This window comes from Chlorocebus sabaeus, chromosome 13 (genome assembly GCF_047675955.1).
Source record: "Chlorocebus sabaeus isolate Y175 chromosome 13, mChlSab1.0.hap1, whole genome shotgun sequence".
NCBI classification, from domain to species: domain Eukaryota; kingdom Metazoa; phylum Chordata; class Mammalia; order Primates; family Cercopithecidae; genus Chlorocebus; species Chlorocebus sabaeus.
This window is the reverse complement of record NC_132916.1, coordinates 76,281,403-76,300,005: the sequence shown is the minus strand read 5'-3', so window position 1 is coordinate 76,300,005 and position 18,603 is coordinate 76,281,403. Positions and strand designations below refer to the sequence as shown.

The following is an 18,603-nucleotide window of genomic DNA, read 5'->3' as shown; positions in this document are numbered from 1 at the left end:
CTTTTTGGGGAACCGCCTATGATTTTCCATAATGGCTGCACTAATTTACATTCCATCAACTATATGTATGGGTTACCTTTTCTTCACATACTAACACTTTCATGTTTTGTCTTCTTTGATAACTGCCATTCTAACCAGAGTGAGGTGATATCTCATTGTGGTATTATTTGTATTTCCCTGATGTTCAGTGATGTCAAACATTTTTTCATATGCCTGGTTGGTCGTTCGTATTTCTTCTTTTGAGGAATGTCTATTAAAGGTTTTCTGTCCATTTTTAAATCAGATCTTTTTTTTGCCTTTGGCTATTGAACTGAGTTCCTTATATATTCTGTATATTAATCTTTAGTTAGATGTACAGTTTACAAATATTTTCTCCCATTCTGTAGACGGTCTCCTCACTTGGTTGACTGTTTCCTTTGCTCTGAAGAATCTTTTTAATTGGATGTAATTCCATTTTTCTATTTTGGCTTTTGTTGCCTACACTTTTGAGGTTCTACCCAAGAAAATATTTGCCCAGTCCCATATCATGAAGCATTTCCCATGTATTCTTCCAGTAGTTTCATACTTTCAGGTCTTACATTTAAGTCTTTAATACATTTTTTAGCAGATTTTTGTATATAGTGAAAGATAGGGGTGTGGTTTTAGTCTTATGCATGTGGATATCCTATTTTCCCAGCAATATTTATTGAAAAGAATGTCCTTCCAAATTTTGTTGTTCATATCTTTGTTGGAAATCAGCTGGCTATAGATACACAGATTTATTTCTGGGCTCACTATTCTACTCCATTGGTCTATGCATCTCTTTTTATGCCAATATCATGCTGTTTTGATTACTACAGTTTTGTAGTATATTTTGAAGTCTGGTAATGTGATGTCTTCAGCACTGGGTTTTGTGTTTACTTGTTTGGATAAATACTACTTTCACTATTTAAATTTTTTTGTGGTTTCATATATATTTTAGAAACTTTTCTATTTTTGCCAACGATGTCATTGGTTTTTGAAAGGAAATACATGGAATCTGTAGCTCACTTTGGGTAGTATGGACATTTTAACAATATTAATTCTTCCAATCCATGAAAAAGAGGTGCACTTCCATTTGTGCTCTTCAATTTCTTTCCTCAATGTTTTATAGTTTTCAGTGCAGAGATCTTTTACCTCCTTTGTTAAATTTAATCCTATCTTTTTTTTTTCAGTAGCTATTGTAAATGAGATTGTTTTCTTGACTTCTTTTTCAGTTAGTTCACTATTAGCATATAGAAATGTTACTGACTATTGTACATTTTCTATCCTGCAACTTTACTAAATTCATTTATTAGTTTTAAGTTTTTCAGTTGAGTCTTTAGGATTTTCTATACATACAAAATGTCATTCTGTTTGCAGAGAGGGATAATTTGACTGTCTCCTTTCCAATCTGGATGTGTTTGTCTTGCTTAATTGCTCTGGCTAAGACTTCCAGTACTATATGGGATAGAACTGGTGAAAGTGCACAAGAAATTCCCTAGGATGAATCCCACTTGATTGTGGTACATGATCTTTTTAATGTACTGTTTAAATCAGTTTGCTAGTACTTTGTTAAAAACTTTTGCATCTATGTTCATCAGAGGAGGTACTGTTGATAGTTTTATTTTCTTGTTGTGTGTTACTGGGTTTTGGTATCAGGGTGATGCTGGCCTCACAGAATGAGTTGGGGTGAATTCTCTTCAATTTTTTAGAATAGTTTCAGGAATTATTGGTATGGGAATAATGCTGGTTTCATATAATGAGTTTGGAAGAATTCCCATCTCTTCAAGTTTTTGAAACAGTTTTAGGTGGACTGATATTCTTCTTTGTATGTTTAGTAAAACTCAGCACTGAAACTGTCCGGGTCTGGGCTTTTCTTTACTGGGAGACTACTTTTATTACTGATTCAATTCCCTCGTTATTGGTCTGTTGAAATTTTCCATTTCTTCCTAAGTCAATCTTGGTAGGCTCTATGTGCCCAGAACTTTATACACTTTTGTTTAGATTACTCAATTTGTTGGCATATAATTATTCATCATAGTCTCTTGTGATCGTTTCTATTGTACTGGTTGTAATACTTCCTTTTTCATCTCTGAATTTATTAATTAGAGTAATCTCTCTTTTTCATTAATCTTACTAAAGGCTTGATTTTGTTTAACTTTTTAAAAAACAAACTGTTTCATTGACATTTGGTATTTTTATTTAGTCTCTATTTTGTACACACTGTGTTTTCATTGCTACTTTGTATTTTTATTTAGTCTCTATTTTGTACTGGTTGTAATATTTCCTTTTTCATCTCTGAATTTATTAATTTGAGTCATCTCTCTTTTTTTCTTAATCTTACTAAAGGCTTGATTTTGTTTAACTTTTCAAAAAACAGTGTTTCATTGATATTTGGTATTTTTATTTAGTCTCTATTTTGTACAAACTGTTTCATTGCTACTTTGTATTTTTATTTAGTCTCTATTTTGTATATTTCTGCTCTGATCATTATTATTTCTTTCTTCCTACCAATTTTGGGTTTGTTCACTTTTTTCTTGTTCCTTGAGGTGCAATGTTAGGTTGTCTATTTGAGATTATTCTACTTTTCTGATATTTATTGCCATAAATTTTCCTCTTAAGACTGCTTTTGCTGTATTCCACAGGCCTCAGTATATTGTTTTCCCATTTTGTCTCAAGAATCATTTATTTTCCATTTTCAATGTCTTTATTGACTCATTGGCTATTCAGATCATGATGTGTAATGTCCATGTATTTTTAGTTTCCAAAGTTTCTCTTGTTATTCATTTATAGTTTTATACCACTGTGGCCAAAAAAGCCACGATCTTTATCTTCTCACATGTGTTAATACTTGCTCTTGGCCTAATATATGATCTCTCCTCAAGAATGTTCCATGCACAGTTGAGAAGAATGTGCATTCTGCAGCTATTGGATGGAATATTCTGTAAATGTAAGTTAGATCCACTTGGTCTACACTGCAATTTAAATCCATTGTTTCTTTGTTGAATTTCTCCCTGGATGATGTGTCTATTGCACAAAGTAGGGTGTTGAATTCCTCTACTGCTTATGTATTGCAGTTTATCTCTCCTTTTAGATGTAGTAATAATTTGTGTGCTTTAGTGTTCAATGCATATATATTTATAATACTTATATCCTCATGCTAAATTGATGTCCTCATTGTTACATAATGACTTTTTTTTTTGGTCATTTTTTACAGTTTTTGATTTAATGTCTATTTTATCTGATATTTTATAAACCTGATCACTTTTGGTTTCTGTTTGCACAAAATATCTTTTTCCATACTTTCACTTTCAGTCTATGTGTATCTGTACAAGTGATGTGAGTCTATAGTAGGTAGCATACAGTTTTTTTTTTTTTTTTTCCATTCACACTGTCTCTTTTACAATTGGGAAATTTAATCCACTTATATTCAAGGTAATTACTGACTGGTAAAACTTACTCTTGCCATTTCGTTAACCGCTTTCTGGTTTTTCTGTATTCCTTGTTACATTCTTCCTTTCTTGTTGTCTGGCTTTGTGGTTTGGTGGTTTTTCTATGGTACTAAGCTTTGATTCCTTTCTCTTTTTTGTTTGTGCCTCTGTTGTGATTTCTTTCTTGATGGTTATCATGAGTGTAACACAAATAATCACGTGGTTGTAACAGAGTATTTTATGCTGATAACAACTTAATTTTAGCTGCATAATAATATTCTAGACTTTTACCCTTCTCTCAACATTTCTCAACCCTTCTCTCAACAAAAAAAACATTTTTGTTTTATATATATATATATATAAAATATATATAAATATATAACATATATTTTGTTATATATATATATATTCTTATTTATTGCATGCTCCTTAACAACTACTTGTGGCTGTAGTTATTACTGTTTTGACTTTTAACCTTCACAGGTGAGGTATGAAAGATTTACATACCATCATCATAGTATTGGAGTATTACAAGTTTGCTTACACATTTATCTCTACCTGTGAGTTTATAACTTCTCATGTTTTCATGACAGTAATTACCTGCCTTTCACTTCTTGTCATAGGACTCAGCATAATCATTTCTTGTTAAGCCAATCTAGTGGTGATGAATTATCTCAGCTTTTGCTTGTCTGGGGAAAAGTTTATTTCACGTTCATTTCTGAAGGATAGTTTTGCTGGGTTAGTATTCTCAGCTGACAGGTTTTTTTGCTCTTTCAGCATTTTGAATATATCATCCATTCTCTACTGATCTGCAAGGTTTCTGCTGAGAAATTGGTTGATAATCTAATAAAGATGCCCTTACATGTGACAAGACACTTTTCTCTTTCTGCTTTTAGAATTCTCTTTGACTTTTGACAGTTGGATTATAATGTGTCTTGGAGAGGACCTTTTGAATTTAATCTACCTGAAACTCCTAAGCTTCTTGGATCTGAATATACATCTCTCTCCCAACTTGAGCAATTTTCAGCTACTATTTCATTAAATATGTTTTCTGTGCCTTTCCTCCATCTCTTCTCTCCCTCTATAAATATTATGTGAATATTTGTATATTTAAATGCAACTCTTCAGTTCCATGGGTTTGCTTCATTCTTTTTATTCTTATTTTTTTTCCACCCTCTGGCTGGATTATTTCAAAAGACCTATCTTCAAATTCAGAAAGTCTTTCTTTTGCTTGATGTAGTCTGTTGCTGAAATTCTCAATTGTATTTTTCATTTAAGTTCTTCAGTTCCAAGATTTCTGTTTGTACTTTTCAAAAATGCTAACTATGTTGCATTTCCTATTTTTTTCTCATTTTGTTGAATTGTTTATCTGTATTCTCTTGTATCTTGCTGAGTTTTGTTTTTAAGAAACCATTATTTTGAATTTCTTTATGGGCATATGGTAAATTTCCTCTTCTTCGGATTCTGTTACTGGAGAATTATTGTGTTCCTCTGGGGATGTCATGCATCCTTGCTTTTTCATATTTGTGTTCCTACACTGAATCTGCACATTTGGTTAAACAGTCACCCATTCCAGTTTTATGGAGTAGCTCTTTAGGGAAAGATTTATTCCTGTATATGGGTCTTATGTTAGTTGGGTAGGGTGTGTTGGCTTTGGTTCTGGGTGGAGGCACCATGCAGTCTCCATGCAATTTCTTCAGCTATAAACGATCTCAGCAATGTCCGTGAGTGCCTCAGTGACTTAGGTTATAGACATCTGTGGCAAGAGTGGTACAGCTTAGCCAGGTTTGGGTTTGATTGGCTGATTTTCAGGTTGACTTGGGGGGTGAACCTACTACAGGCAGGTTTGCTGAGCTTTTTTTTCCTACTGAAGGCACAGGTTCATGCCAGTTCAACTGGTTCACGTGCTGATCTGCCAGGTGAGGGTATGCTGGGCTGTTTTTCCTGTAAGGAGCAAGGACATGTAGTACTGTAGCCAGCCCAGGGCTGTCTCCCTCATTGTACAGGACCATCTGTTTTTTGGGGGGCAGTATGCTGCATGGGTGTGGGCACCAGAGCCACAACTGTTCCTGGCCACAGGCTCTGAGCAACTGGGATCATGGCATTGTAGTCACCCATGTGAGCACGGTAGAATGACCGTGGAGTCTCAAGAGTGGACAAATGAAGTGGCTACTGGTCCCTGAGCAGAGCACTCAAGCACTGGCTCCAATTTCAAGATGGCACCATACTATAGCAGCTTGGGTTATGGGGTGGTGAGGATACACACATTGTTCATTCTCTGGAGCAGTGCAGCTTCATGGAAGTTACTTGAAGCTCTACAAACTGGGCTCCGGGCCTATGAGTACTGTAGAATTCTATCAGAGAAGGACTGCATGTGCCTGCAGTGGTAATGGGGACTGTTGCGGGCCTATTGGCTTATGTTTTCTCCACAAGGGGAAGCGCGTCCTGGCTCAAAGTGGAAGACAGGGCAGCAGAGTCAGGGTGTTTTGCTCCCCCCTATGCTGTCATCCTGGGTTGCCATACTCCACGGGGAACTGGCCACTTCCTTTCTGTACTCCATCACTTTCCTTCAGAGGCTCTAGTCTGTTCTTTTTGGTCCTTTTGTGTGTGTGTGTGTCGGGAGGATGGGGATGAACACCAGGCACCTCTAGTCAGCTGTCTTGCTCAAGGATCCAATATTCGCTTTTAGGTTCCATAATAAAGAGATGCTTTTCCCAAAGCTGGTAATTATTTGAATGGTGATCATTTCTGAAGAAAACTAACTCTTCTAATGCTCTGTAGCTCAAAACTCTAGAGTTCATCTGAGTACCTGTTTGAACCCATCCAAAGTTGTTTCTTGTTGAAAATCTGGCCCCACTGACACCTTCTTATATAGTCTACTAGTGAAAAGAAAAGTGTAAAAGTAGAAATGAAAAGAAACTAGAGTTTATCAAATACCTATAATGTGACAGATACATATTGTTTCATTTAGTCCTTCATGAATAATTTCATAAAGTGGGAATTATTGTCTCTGTTTTACTAAGGTAAGGAAAAAAGGTCAGTGAGGTTAGGTAAGTTACCAAAGATAATACAGTTAGTAAGTGGCAGAACTGGGATTTGGACCCAAGTCTAATAATCCAAATTGTCAATTATTTCTACTAAATCAGGGACTTTCAAATATTTTAATCATGACCCATAGGAAGAAGTGCATTTTACTTCATGATCCAGTATACAGACAAATATATGCTACTGAATAAAAGTTTCATGAATCAATACTTACCCTTAAAATATGCAGTGCTATTTCCTATTCTAGTTTATAATTTAGAAATTGATGGTCACAACTGGCAAAATTATTTTCACAACCCACTAATGAACCATCATATTTGATATCTAAAATTTTTTTTTTTACATCAAAAAGGACTAAAATTTTTTAAAAATCACAGCCTTTCTCTCTCAGATAAATACGATTCTCAATTTAGGAAGGAATACTAGATTCTTCAGTTATAAAATTTGGTTAACCTTGCCACTTGTACACTTGCTTTGTGGAAGCACGATAAGTGAACAACTGCATTTTAGGTGTTTGTCAGAGGTAATCAAACATCTGAAACAACCAGTATGTGTGAGACATATACTAGTGATGTGTGTGAGACATATACTAGTGATGTATGTGAGACAACTGGTATAAAGAGCATGTTATAAGTGCTTTATATATTTATTTAATTTTTGTAACAACTCAATGAGGTAGATAATATTATTATTATTCCCATTTTACAGATAAAGCAACAAGCAGAGAAGGCTTATTTGGTTTGCCTTAGATTACACAATGAGTAAACATCTGAGGTGGGATTCAGACCCAGGTAGTCTGACACCAGAGTTCACACAACACTGTGCTGACCGCCATTCACCACGAGACTTCATACCTGATTCACATTAGTTTCTCAAAGAAACAACTTCAATGGAATTGACTTAACATTTAACTTCTGACTTCTTATTAAGAAAGAACTGGTTCCATGTCTATTAAAATACTTTATTTCCCTATGCAAGAGAACATCTGGTTTCTCCAGATCTAAGTTTTATTTGCTTTATTTCATCAGAAAATAAAAGTTATGTAACCTCAATTTCATTTTTTTTTGTCAGAATTCGCCTTTGCCTCAGAATTAAACTAAGCATTTTTAACAGTTAGCTCTTTATTACTATCTTTTCAATATACCTGCCTATCTTCTTCTTCACATTCAGCACCACCATGCTTTCATTGAGCTGAATGTTTAATAGGGGTGACATACATTCAATAAATAATTTCATTACTAATGACATGTATAGGTTGTAGAAAGAAAAAGTACTACATGCTTTGAGAGTATATTATTGGAGGACGTAATCTGGCCAATGAGGCTAGAGTGTCTTCAAGGTTGCATAGTTTTGCTGAGCCACAAAGGATGATAGGGAATCCACCTCAAATTATTTCTTGGTAAAGAGAAGAAAACGTAGAAGACCCTGAGAATAAAAGGATGGCTTTTTATACAATTTGGTAACTTGCCAACAGGAACTGTACAATACATTCTGTTGGCATCTGCTTATGATACCTGATAGGAACAGGAAAAAGATGAGTGCTGCCCAGCTTAATGAATAGAGGCTGATTCTGCTCTAGGTGGGAATGGGTAGCACAGTTCTCAATTTCGGTTGCATATTGTAACGTGGAAAGCTATTTCAAGGAAAGAGGCCAGGGACTGAGAGAAAAGAAAAATATGTTTAATTTACTGAATTTCCCATCTTAGGTGACAAAAGAAATTGAGAAAGTAGAGAACACTGTAACAAAATGGTGATCCTATTGATCCACTTAACAGTATAACAATGTCATTCAACGACAAAGGATACCTTCTGAGGAATACATCACTGGACAATTTTGTCATTGTATGAACATCATAGAGTGTAACTTACACAAATCTTGATGATATACTACATATCTAGGCTATATTGTATAGCCTATTACTCCTAGGTTACAAACCTATATAGCATATTACTGTACTAAGTATTGTAGGCAACTGTAACACAATGGTATTTGTGTATATAAACACAGAAAAGGTACAGTAAAATACAGTATTATAATTTATTGGGACCATCATTGTATATATTGTCTACTATTGATCATGACACTGTTAGGCAGTGGATGACTGTATTTACAAATGCTTTCAAAAGAGCAGAACACTTTAAATTTTCATTTCTAATTCTATGAAAGAAAAAGTATTACTGCCATCTTGAAGAAACCTGAACTCATAAATATTAACATTTTTTAGGAGTAAATACTGGAACAGGTGAAACACAGAGGAAAAAATCTTCCCTGCACTGTTGCCTTTGTTGCCAGTCAATACTTGTTAAAATAGCTAGACAAGAATAGAACCTAGTCACTATTAATTTAAATATTTAGCCAATTCATTTCATTTTGTATTATAATCATAGATTTTTTTTTCTGGTTTTCTCCCTATTTTTCTTTCTTTGCTACCATGCTTTTCCTATTTTAATTTCTTTGCCGTAGGACAAATGTAAAAAATAAAAATCAATTGGTGGCAGGGGATTTCCTAAAAAAATGGTTTCTCAATCATTTATAGAGTTTATTATATACCAGGAACTGCTTGAAATGTTTTATATACATTATCATCTCAATTAATCACAACTAATGTCTGATATTTTATCCATCTACATCATAAGTGAGGAAAATGAACCACAAAGAAGTCAGATAACTGCTACAGGTCACATAATGAAGGATGCAATAGTCAAACATGCTACACCTCTTGGAGTTCATTTAATCTATTGTTGGAATATAGTGTATCTGTTAGATCTCAACAAAGGCTAACAAGAATGAACGAAAAGACAACAACATTCTTATATATATATATTTTAGCCTGGTACCTTTACTTGAATGAGTTTAATTGAAATAGAAGGGGATATTAAAAAGTGAGTGGGCCAGTTGTAATAACCAGTGGTTATAAACTGGCACACAAAAAATACACCAGTGTTTCTAAATGTTAGAGTGCATCAGAATTTCCTGTAGGTCTAGTTAAAACACAGATTGCTGGGACCGGACCCCAGAGTTTCTGATTCAGCAGGTATACGGTGGAATCTGAGAATTTGCATTTCAAACAGGTTCTCAGCTAATGCTGTTGGCCAAGGGACCACAACTTGAGAACCTCTGCACTATACCATATATATTCACTGTCCAACATAGCTGTAGCAAATAAAAGCCATAGTAAATAAAACCACATACTTTTCCTGGGGAGCTAGAACATAAATAAAAGGCTTTCTTTTGGAAGTTAAAGAGATGTGGAATTTTCACAGACATTTTATATTTTTTTTCTTTATTATATTTTTTAATCTAACATTTGACACATACAAAAATATATGTAAAATATATAAATGTTTAAGCAATCTAATTTTCATACCTAATTCATATAGTGACAATCAATATCTTCAAATACAACCAACAAACTCTCAATATTAAACAGTAATTATTTTCATAATTGGCAGATACTCTTATATGAGATTTAATTTCTGAAGAATACATATAACTTTCATATCATATATAGTAAAAATAGTTCAATCTTAAATCTTTTTTTCTTCACTGATTATTCCACAATGACCACTAGTGAATAAACACTATTGCTACTGAAGACTGATCTAGAGAAGGTATGAAGTTTAACAGGAAAAATAATTCAAACTTTCCAAGATAATGTGTAAAACCACTAAAGACAAGAGCACAAAAGTATTTTATCCTAAATTTACCAAATTTACTTCTTTTGTTAAATAAAAAAAAAGCATAAAATTTAAGAATGGTGGAGACCATGCTAAAATAGGCCTTCAAAATTAATGATAAAATAGCCTTCCATGCTATTTGAGGAATTATATACAATGAACATTGGCAATGAAGTAAAATCTTACCCAGATCTAGTCGTTTTGAATTCCACCTTGAGGATAGGTTTGCATGGTTCTGGCTTCTTCCCATCCTTTAACTGTTTTCCTAAAATATATTTTCCTGCATTAAATTCTAAAATTCTAATTTACTCTACATTCTTACATTGATAGTTTACAAAATGAAAGTGAAATATAATGAAATCCACCATGAAACACTTTAAAGTGATTTTGAAAGAGGCATTTAATACACGATAAGATATTTTTTAAATGATCAAGCAAAGTTACTCTTTGAAATTTGGTGCTAAAAAGCAAATGTAATTAATAACTTAGTGAGAACATTTATGTAACAAAATTCTAGCAGGAGAAATTGCTAGTTTTTCCAATGTTCTTAATTGCAGATAAGCAAAATAAAATTTCAACTTGCTAAATGAATTCATTTTAAAATAGCAAGATTTGAGAAAAACAAATCTACATCACATTTTCACCCCAGTGTGACAGGCTGCAATATTAAGCCCTATACTAATAAAATCATTTATATTTATTCTCAAGTAAATACATCCACTGTAATACCCAAAAGACTGCTAAAATACACCAACCTCTATAAAATGTGTTAGACTCATTTTGTCAAAGAATTCTAAATATTTTTTAAAATGTTGATTTCAGTTATCTATTTCTACATATTCACTACAGAAACTATAGAAAACTAAAAAATAAAAAAGAAAGAAAGAAAGAAAGAAAGAAAATACAACATTTATTTCCCATATTTCAGAGATTAACCACTGTCTTGGAGTTCATTTAATCTATTGCTGGAATACAGTGTATCTGTTAGATCTCAACAAAGGCTAACAAGAATGAAGGAAAAGATAACAACATTCTTATATATATATTTTAGCCTGGTACCTTTACTCAAATGAGTTTAATTGAAATAGAAATGGAGATTAAAAAGTGAGTGGGCCAGTTGTAATAACCAGTGGTTATAAACTGGCATACAAAAAATACTCTAAATGTTAGAGTGCATCAGAATTTCTGTCCACATTATTATATTTCTTCTGACAAATCACCTAACTTAGGAATGGTCTGAGGAATTCCTGACACTCACCCCTAACCCAACACCTCTTACCTCTTTCACAGCTTTATTTTTTCTCCATAGCACTTGTCACATTCTAGTATTCTTTATATTTAACTTCTTTGTTTACTGTTTGCCTAACTGGCATGTATATAAATTCTAGGCAAGTAAATTTTTTTTTCTTTTTTTGAGACAGGGTCTCACTCCTGCAGCCCAGGTTGGAGTACAGTGGCATGATCATGGCTCACCACAGCCTCAACTTCCTGGGCTTAAGTGAGCCTCCCATCACAGCCTCTCAAGTAATTGGACCACAGGTGCATATCACCATGTCTGGATACATTGTTTTAAATTTTTTGTAGAGATGACAGATGGGGTTTTACCATGTTACCCAGGCTGGTCTCCAACTCCGGGCTCAAGGGATCTGCCTGCCTCCGTCTCCTGAAGTGCTGGGATTGCAGGCATGAGTCACCGCACCCGGCCAGGAAAGCGAACTTTTTTAGTGTATTTGTTTTCTGTTGTAGTATCCCGGTGACAAACATTGTTTGGCATATAGTATATCTGGGTAAAGCTGTATTCCAGAGAGGTTGTGCCAATTTACAGTTCTATCAGCAGCGTGAGACATGTATTTTGCCATACCTTCCCGTAGCAATTTTTCTTCTTTTTGCTGATTGTTAAATAAAAAGGGTAACTTATTCTAATCTGATTTGTTTGGATCCCTAACTGGTCATGTATACTTCTTTTAAAAAATAGTTTGCTGTCCTTTATCAATGCTTCTATGTCATCTTCCTTGTATTAGAAAATAAATCTTACATTCCAGGCTTATTAACATTCTGTCAATCATGTATGTTGCAAATATTTTCCCTAGTGAATTCTTACAAATTAAAAAAAATTGTACAGAAGTACACATCTAAATAATCAAGTCTATCAGCCTCAATAAGTTGCAATTTAAGAAAATGTGAAATCCTAAAATATGTATTCTTCCAAAATTAATGTACAAATTTAATGTAATTAGAGTTTCAACAGCTTTTCTTGAATTTGGACAAAATGATCTTAAAGTACACCTGGTAGACTAACTGCTTATGAACAGCTAAGGAAACTACCAAAAAGATCGACTTCCAAGATGATACAGTGAATATTACAGGTAGGGAGACAGGCATGAGCGGGGCAGGAGAGGGCTCTAGAAATGTTGGGTGATGGTTCGACAGTGGTTTGACAATTATCGCACTGCCTCACTAAAAGTGATAAATTGGCAGCTGGTGCCAGGGAGAACCCATTTCCTGATGGTCCACACCTGCTGCACTGAAGTGTTAACTGAATGCTAGTGCCAGGGAGAGGCAACTTCCCAGGCATGGGCGGTAAGTAACAACATGGTGGAGTATGACCTTCGCGGGGGGCGGGGCACTCCACTGGAAAACGGAGAAAAACCTCAGATGGACAAGTGTACGAATTCCTAAACACACTGCACGTGGCCACCTCCCAAGGGTAAGGAGGGCACCACACATACGGGCAGCCCACCGTAAGGGAAGAATCGTGGGAAAGGGGCATGCCTATGAAGTCCTAGGGTCAGAGCTAAACACTGCACTCGTTCTCCAAGTTGCCCACCTGGGTCTCTTTCAAGTGTTTCTTCCCTGTTCTAAAGCCTTTCTAATAAACTTCCACTCCTGCTCGGAAACTTGCCTTGGTCTCTTTTTCTGTTTTGCCCCTCAGTTGAATTCTTTCTTCTGAAGAGGCAAGAATGAAGGTTACTGCAGACCCATACGGATACACTACCGGCAACTCAGATATATGCCACCAACAACAGGAGGACCTTGGTGAACTTGCTCTCCCACAAAAATGAAACTACTAGTAAAACAACTAAAGTTAACCATTTCAGAACTCTGGAGAATGACCAAGCCGCTAACAAGATGAAAAATCATCTACCCAATAGAAACTACTGAACTTCAGTAACATGAGGGGTCCGGAAACAGGGAACTGTGATATTTTTAAGGAAGGTCTATTTCTATCCCCTGTCTACCCAGCTCAGTGGTAGGCTAGCCATGAAAATGCAGTAGTATTAGCCAACAGAGAGGACTGAAGTTTTCTTGGAGCTCTGTTAAAAACATTTTTGCTACAGCGCAATCGACATTTTGTATGAACTTGCAGCTCTCTGGAAAACACTATTCCCAAAATGCTGTGGCTATCTCACTTGACACCTCAAACATGGGAGACAAAAGTCCCTACCTCCAGGGCATCCCAGAATAAATGCAATCTGTTGGAAGTATTACAGCTATCTAAGGCTGTAGTTTCAGTTGAAGCAAATGGAACTCAGGCAGAAATTTAAAAGAAAAGCTCAGAAAACTAGACACATTCCTGGGGGTCTAAAATGCTGCCGGCCCAGGAAAGAGTGAGGAACGGAGAAGGACCCAGTCACTCATTTCTGGCCGACTTTGAGATCCTGAGCAAACAGGAAGTTAAAAAAAAAAAAAAAAGTAAAATGAGTCATAACACCTATTACTGGCAAGTACATTGGGAAACAGATACTCATACATGGCTGGTAGAAATCTGAAGGATATAGTTTTTTTGAAAAATGGTTTGAGAACATTTATTAGAAATAATAAAACGTCAATATTTAGGGGTAGAAATTGTACTCCGAAGCATTTATTCCATATAAACAAAAGGACCAATTTCTATAGCATATGTACAAAGATGGTAGCTGCAGCATAGTTTGCAATGTTTAAGAAATAAAAACAAAGGGAATGCCCACTAATTTGAAATAGCTGAATAAGTTGTGATAGAAACAACTGGCCCTTACACAGCCATTAACATAAATGAAATGCTAGAACATTTGGAGGAATCTTCCTAAAGTACAGTGATTCAGATGCAAAAAAGGGTTAAAAACAATCCAGTTCTGCTCTTTAAAAGTTATTTTAAAATGTACAATTATTATTGAACTATAGTCACCCTACTGTAACTCAAAGGCATAAATGTTTGAGGGGATTAATACCCCATTCTCTATGATGTGCTTATTTCACATTGTATGCCTGTATCAAAATATCTCATGTACCTCACAAATATATATACCTATTATGTACTCGTAAAAATTTAAAAAAATTTTAAAGATGCAAAAAGATAGCTAACATAATCCTACTTTTTGTAAAACAATGAACAGAAAAATAATCTCATGTTTATTTGTGTGTATATGTGTTAATATACGAAATTTCAGAAATATCTATATTTTAGAAGAACATCTGTAAGATTTTTGACACAGCTTACCTCGTGGGAGAAGAAAGGAGAATGGGCTGCTAACATGGGAAAAGGCTGAGGGAGAAGGAACTGGTAGGATAGGATTGTATATGTGTAATGAGATATGTGTATGAAAAAAAACTATTAGTGTTTTTGGTCACTCCCCTCTTTGGTTTTATGCTTGGAAAGTTCTTCCCCACACCAAAATCACATAAATCTGCTTTTTCTTATAGTTTTGAATAGATTCATCTATTACATTAATTATTTTCTGATGTGTATTTTGATACAGGGAAGACATTTTCCTCTTAATAATTAATAAGCTATCAATCATCTGAGTGCTAGGCTAGTTTTATAGCTCTAATGAGCTATAACTGCTAAACAAAAGTACGCTATAACTGCTAAACAAAAGTACACATATTTAAAGTGTATAATCAGATGGGTTTTGACATAAATATTTACTTGCCAGGCCAATTTATTGAACCATCATTCTCTCCTCACTAGTACGAAATATCACCCATATTAAATTTTTATAAATATATACCTGTATACTGACTGGTAATGGAACATTTAATCCTGTCTTAATTTAAGATCCTAGAGAATCAGCGCTTTCCCCTCCTTATGAAGAAATGATTGTACATGGAATCTTTAATCTCTAGCAGCCCAATTTATAAGAACCAAGAAGTGACAGAAGTAACCAAGGAACTGGAAAGAACTGCCAGGAGAAAGGAAAGGACTGCTGAGGTGGGAGAGAGAATTGCAAGGAAAATACAAGGTATTGAAAAAAGGAGGCTTAAATTTGAAAAGTAGTCCCTTGTGTCATACAAGGAATAAATTAAGAACTTCAACCTCTATTCCAAACTATATAGAGATGTATATGACCTTTCAGTAAAAAATTTAAATGTTTGCTCTGAAGAAGGTCAGCTGGTTTATATCCTCTTTCTACCATGCAGAGTTCTAGCGGGAGAGTCAGGCTGACAGAATTTGGGATTATAGACACAAATTTTATATGTCGGTTCAAACATGATTTTGTTTTATGAAGTGAAACAATTATTCAGAAATAAACTCCTTTAACTTATTTCAATATTCAACATCAATCTTTCGGAGGTTGGAACAAATTCTAAAGGACATTAGATGGTATTTGCTAAATCCTTCCAAGTCTGAGCTTCTATAATCTTGCAAAAAACCTGGCTAGGTACGAAACTCTTAACTTTCTTCCTGTTCAGTAGTCCTTTGATACTGCTCTATTGTGTTCTAACATTCAGACTTACAAGTCTAAGTCAGTCTGATTATTATTCCTTTATAAGTTAACTTTTATTTCGGTCCCTCTGAGAGGATGCTAATAGAGTCGTTTCATTTTCTTTGCAAATGAAAAATGTTGCAGTGTTTAGAGTGATCATCCTGTATTATTTTTGCTTGGAAAAAAACAAACCTTTGATATGCATAGAAGATATTTTAAATAATGTCTCTGATTACTGCTTATGGTCTAGATAGGTTTATTTATTCATCTGTAATTCTAGGCTAAGCATTTTCTAAATCAAATCAAATAATAAGGCACTACCCATGATTTTAAGCACATACAAATGAAAAGACATTTAAAGGATTTCACCACTAGGTGTCATTTTACTTCTTAAATGCTATGCCACTGGAGGAACAAAAATATGTGCTTGTTCTTTTAACTACCTATGAACTACCGTAACTAGTCAGTTTAAAGGTCTGATTAATTATAAAACCTGACTTAATAACTCACATAAACTTCCATGCCACATCTGATTTCTCCTTCTTACTATGCCCTATTTCCCCACCCCTCAAACCACCAAACCACAAATAATTGGTTTAAGTCCTATTGATTCTAATTCCAGAATTTCATTCCTACATGTCCATTTCTTCCCATTTCCTCTAATGAAATCTCCATTATTTGTTTATTAATGCAATAGCTTCCTAATTAGCCACCCTCTTCTGCCTCCAGCCCACCAGATGTACTATCATTAAACTGATATTTTTAAGATGTAAACTTGATTCTTTTCACTATAAACTCAATTACTAGGTCTCCATTATGAAGTTCAAACTTTTTATCATACTTTGATATATAATCTTGCCTCTCTACATGGTTCTGTTTTCATTTCCTGCTACTTGCCCAAAGGTGTTTTAAACTCTGGTCATATTAAACTATTAGTAGTTTTCCATGAACACCCCACTTTTGTTTATGTCTTTGTGCCTTATAAGATAACTTTGCCCTGCTCTTTGCTGTCTTATACCACCACTATCATCCTTTAAGACCAAGTTCATATACCCTGAATTGGTGAAATAGTCCAACACCTTTTACCCAAAACCAGTCACCACTTATTTGTTTCCACATCGTGTTATACATGCCTTTATCGGCATTAATCACGATGTATTATATTTATCAGTTTATAGATCATTTTCATTCACTTGACAATGAGCTCTTCAGCCCAGTATATTTTCAGTAATTAGTCTCTGGTACATAGGAGGTGCTCAATAAATGTTTATTCAATGAATAAAGATCTATTAAAAATGAATAAAGATTACTGACAAAAACAGTTGCTTTCTAAAGTTTTAATTTTGCCAGTTAGGATGAGGAATGTATTTTCAGTGTTACACTTGTTACACTGAAGTTCTCAATCTAGCATGGCTATCCAATAGGGTAGCCATAAGTCTACTGTGCATTTAAAATGCATGGACAGCAGGGCACTTAAAATGTAGCTAGTCCAAGTTAAGACATGCTAAATACACACTAGATTGCAAATATTTAGTACAAAAAAAGAATAAAATATCTCAATTTTATACATTGATTACATGATGAACTAATTTTGCATATTTGGGATTAAAGAACATGTTATTAAAATTAGTTTTACCTGTTTCTTATTACTGTTTTTAATACGGTTACTAGTAAATTAAGAATTACACACACAGCTCACATTACCTTTCTATTGGACAGTGATGTTCTAGAAAATAAAAAGACAAACTGAAGAATCACATTGCTAATACTAATCTGAAAAGGGGAGGAGGGTTGTTCCCTCCTAAAAGATGTATAGAGTTGATTTACGGCTGGACTTGGACCCCTGACTGTTTTTTTACTTTTGGCAAAGAAAAGGACAGTGGGATTTATGACGTGTTGTTTAAGGCCCAAAACTTCCCTGGTAACCACCAGAGTATAGTTTTGCTGAAGGTTGGCAACCGGCCTAGCTGATTTATTAGCAAGACTGGCTTGATCATTACAAGGGCCTTCCTGAGAGTTTCTGTGGAGCTCTTCAGAAGCCAGATCTTGGTGACTCGAGGTGTACTCAGTACAATCCTCGTGTGTAAGTGCTCACTGGGAGCTCACATAGGGGAGGGATGTTTCAGAGCACCTGCCTGCATTCTCTTTCTCCTGCTGTATCATATCCTTTGCCTTTAAATCATGGTCTTATTTGAGTATGCTCTGTGGAGTCTGGTAAGTCTTTTCAAATACATAAACTGGGAAAGGTTTGTAATGAACCATATAAGGAACTGAGTAGTATAGTTTTATTATTTACTGAATGTTTTAGGTTTCAGGTGAATCTTAAAAGCAGATTAATGGAATTCTTTGCACATCTCATCCTTAACATAGTAAGCTGATGCACTTAGGTGAACTTGAATTTTATTTTTCCCTCAGTGACTTTCAACAGAATAAAAGTTCCCCAATCTTGGTTTACTTTTTGATAAACAGATTGATTGCATTGATGAATAAGCTTCAGAAACTAAATTTAAAACACCATTTCCTGTAGCAAAAATCTACAGGTTTTGACTGTCTAGCACAAGCTTGTCCAACCACAGCCTGCAGGCCACATGTAGCCCAGGACAGCTTTCAATGTGGCCCAACACAAATTAGTAAACTTACTTAAAACATTATGAGATTTTTTTTTTTTTTTTTTTTAGCTCATCAGCTATCATTAGTGTTAGTGTATTTTACGCGTGGCCCGAGACAATTCCTCTCCTTCCAATGTGGTCCAGGAAAGGCACCCT

At 34.8% G+C, this 18,603-nt stretch overlaps 1 protein-coding gene across 5 annotated transcripts in view; it reads right to left on the bottom strand.

Annotated features, from left to right (window-relative positions):
• STXBP5 (syntaxin binding protein 5) overlaps positions 1-18,603 on the bottom strand; it is a 197,290-nt gene that overhangs the window by 88,743 nt on the left and 89,944 nt on the right. For all 5 annotated transcript variants that reach the window (XR_005241596.2, XM_038002284.2, XM_038002282.2 and 2 more), the window contains one exon: positions 10,341-10,419. Coding sequence is in view for 4 of the 5 variants with exons in the window: in XM_038002284.2 (XP_037858212.1) it covers positions 10,341-10,419 (79 nt within the window). In the remaining variant the exon portion in view is untranslated. The remainder of the gene's footprint in view (positions 1-10,340; positions 10,420-18,603) is intronic.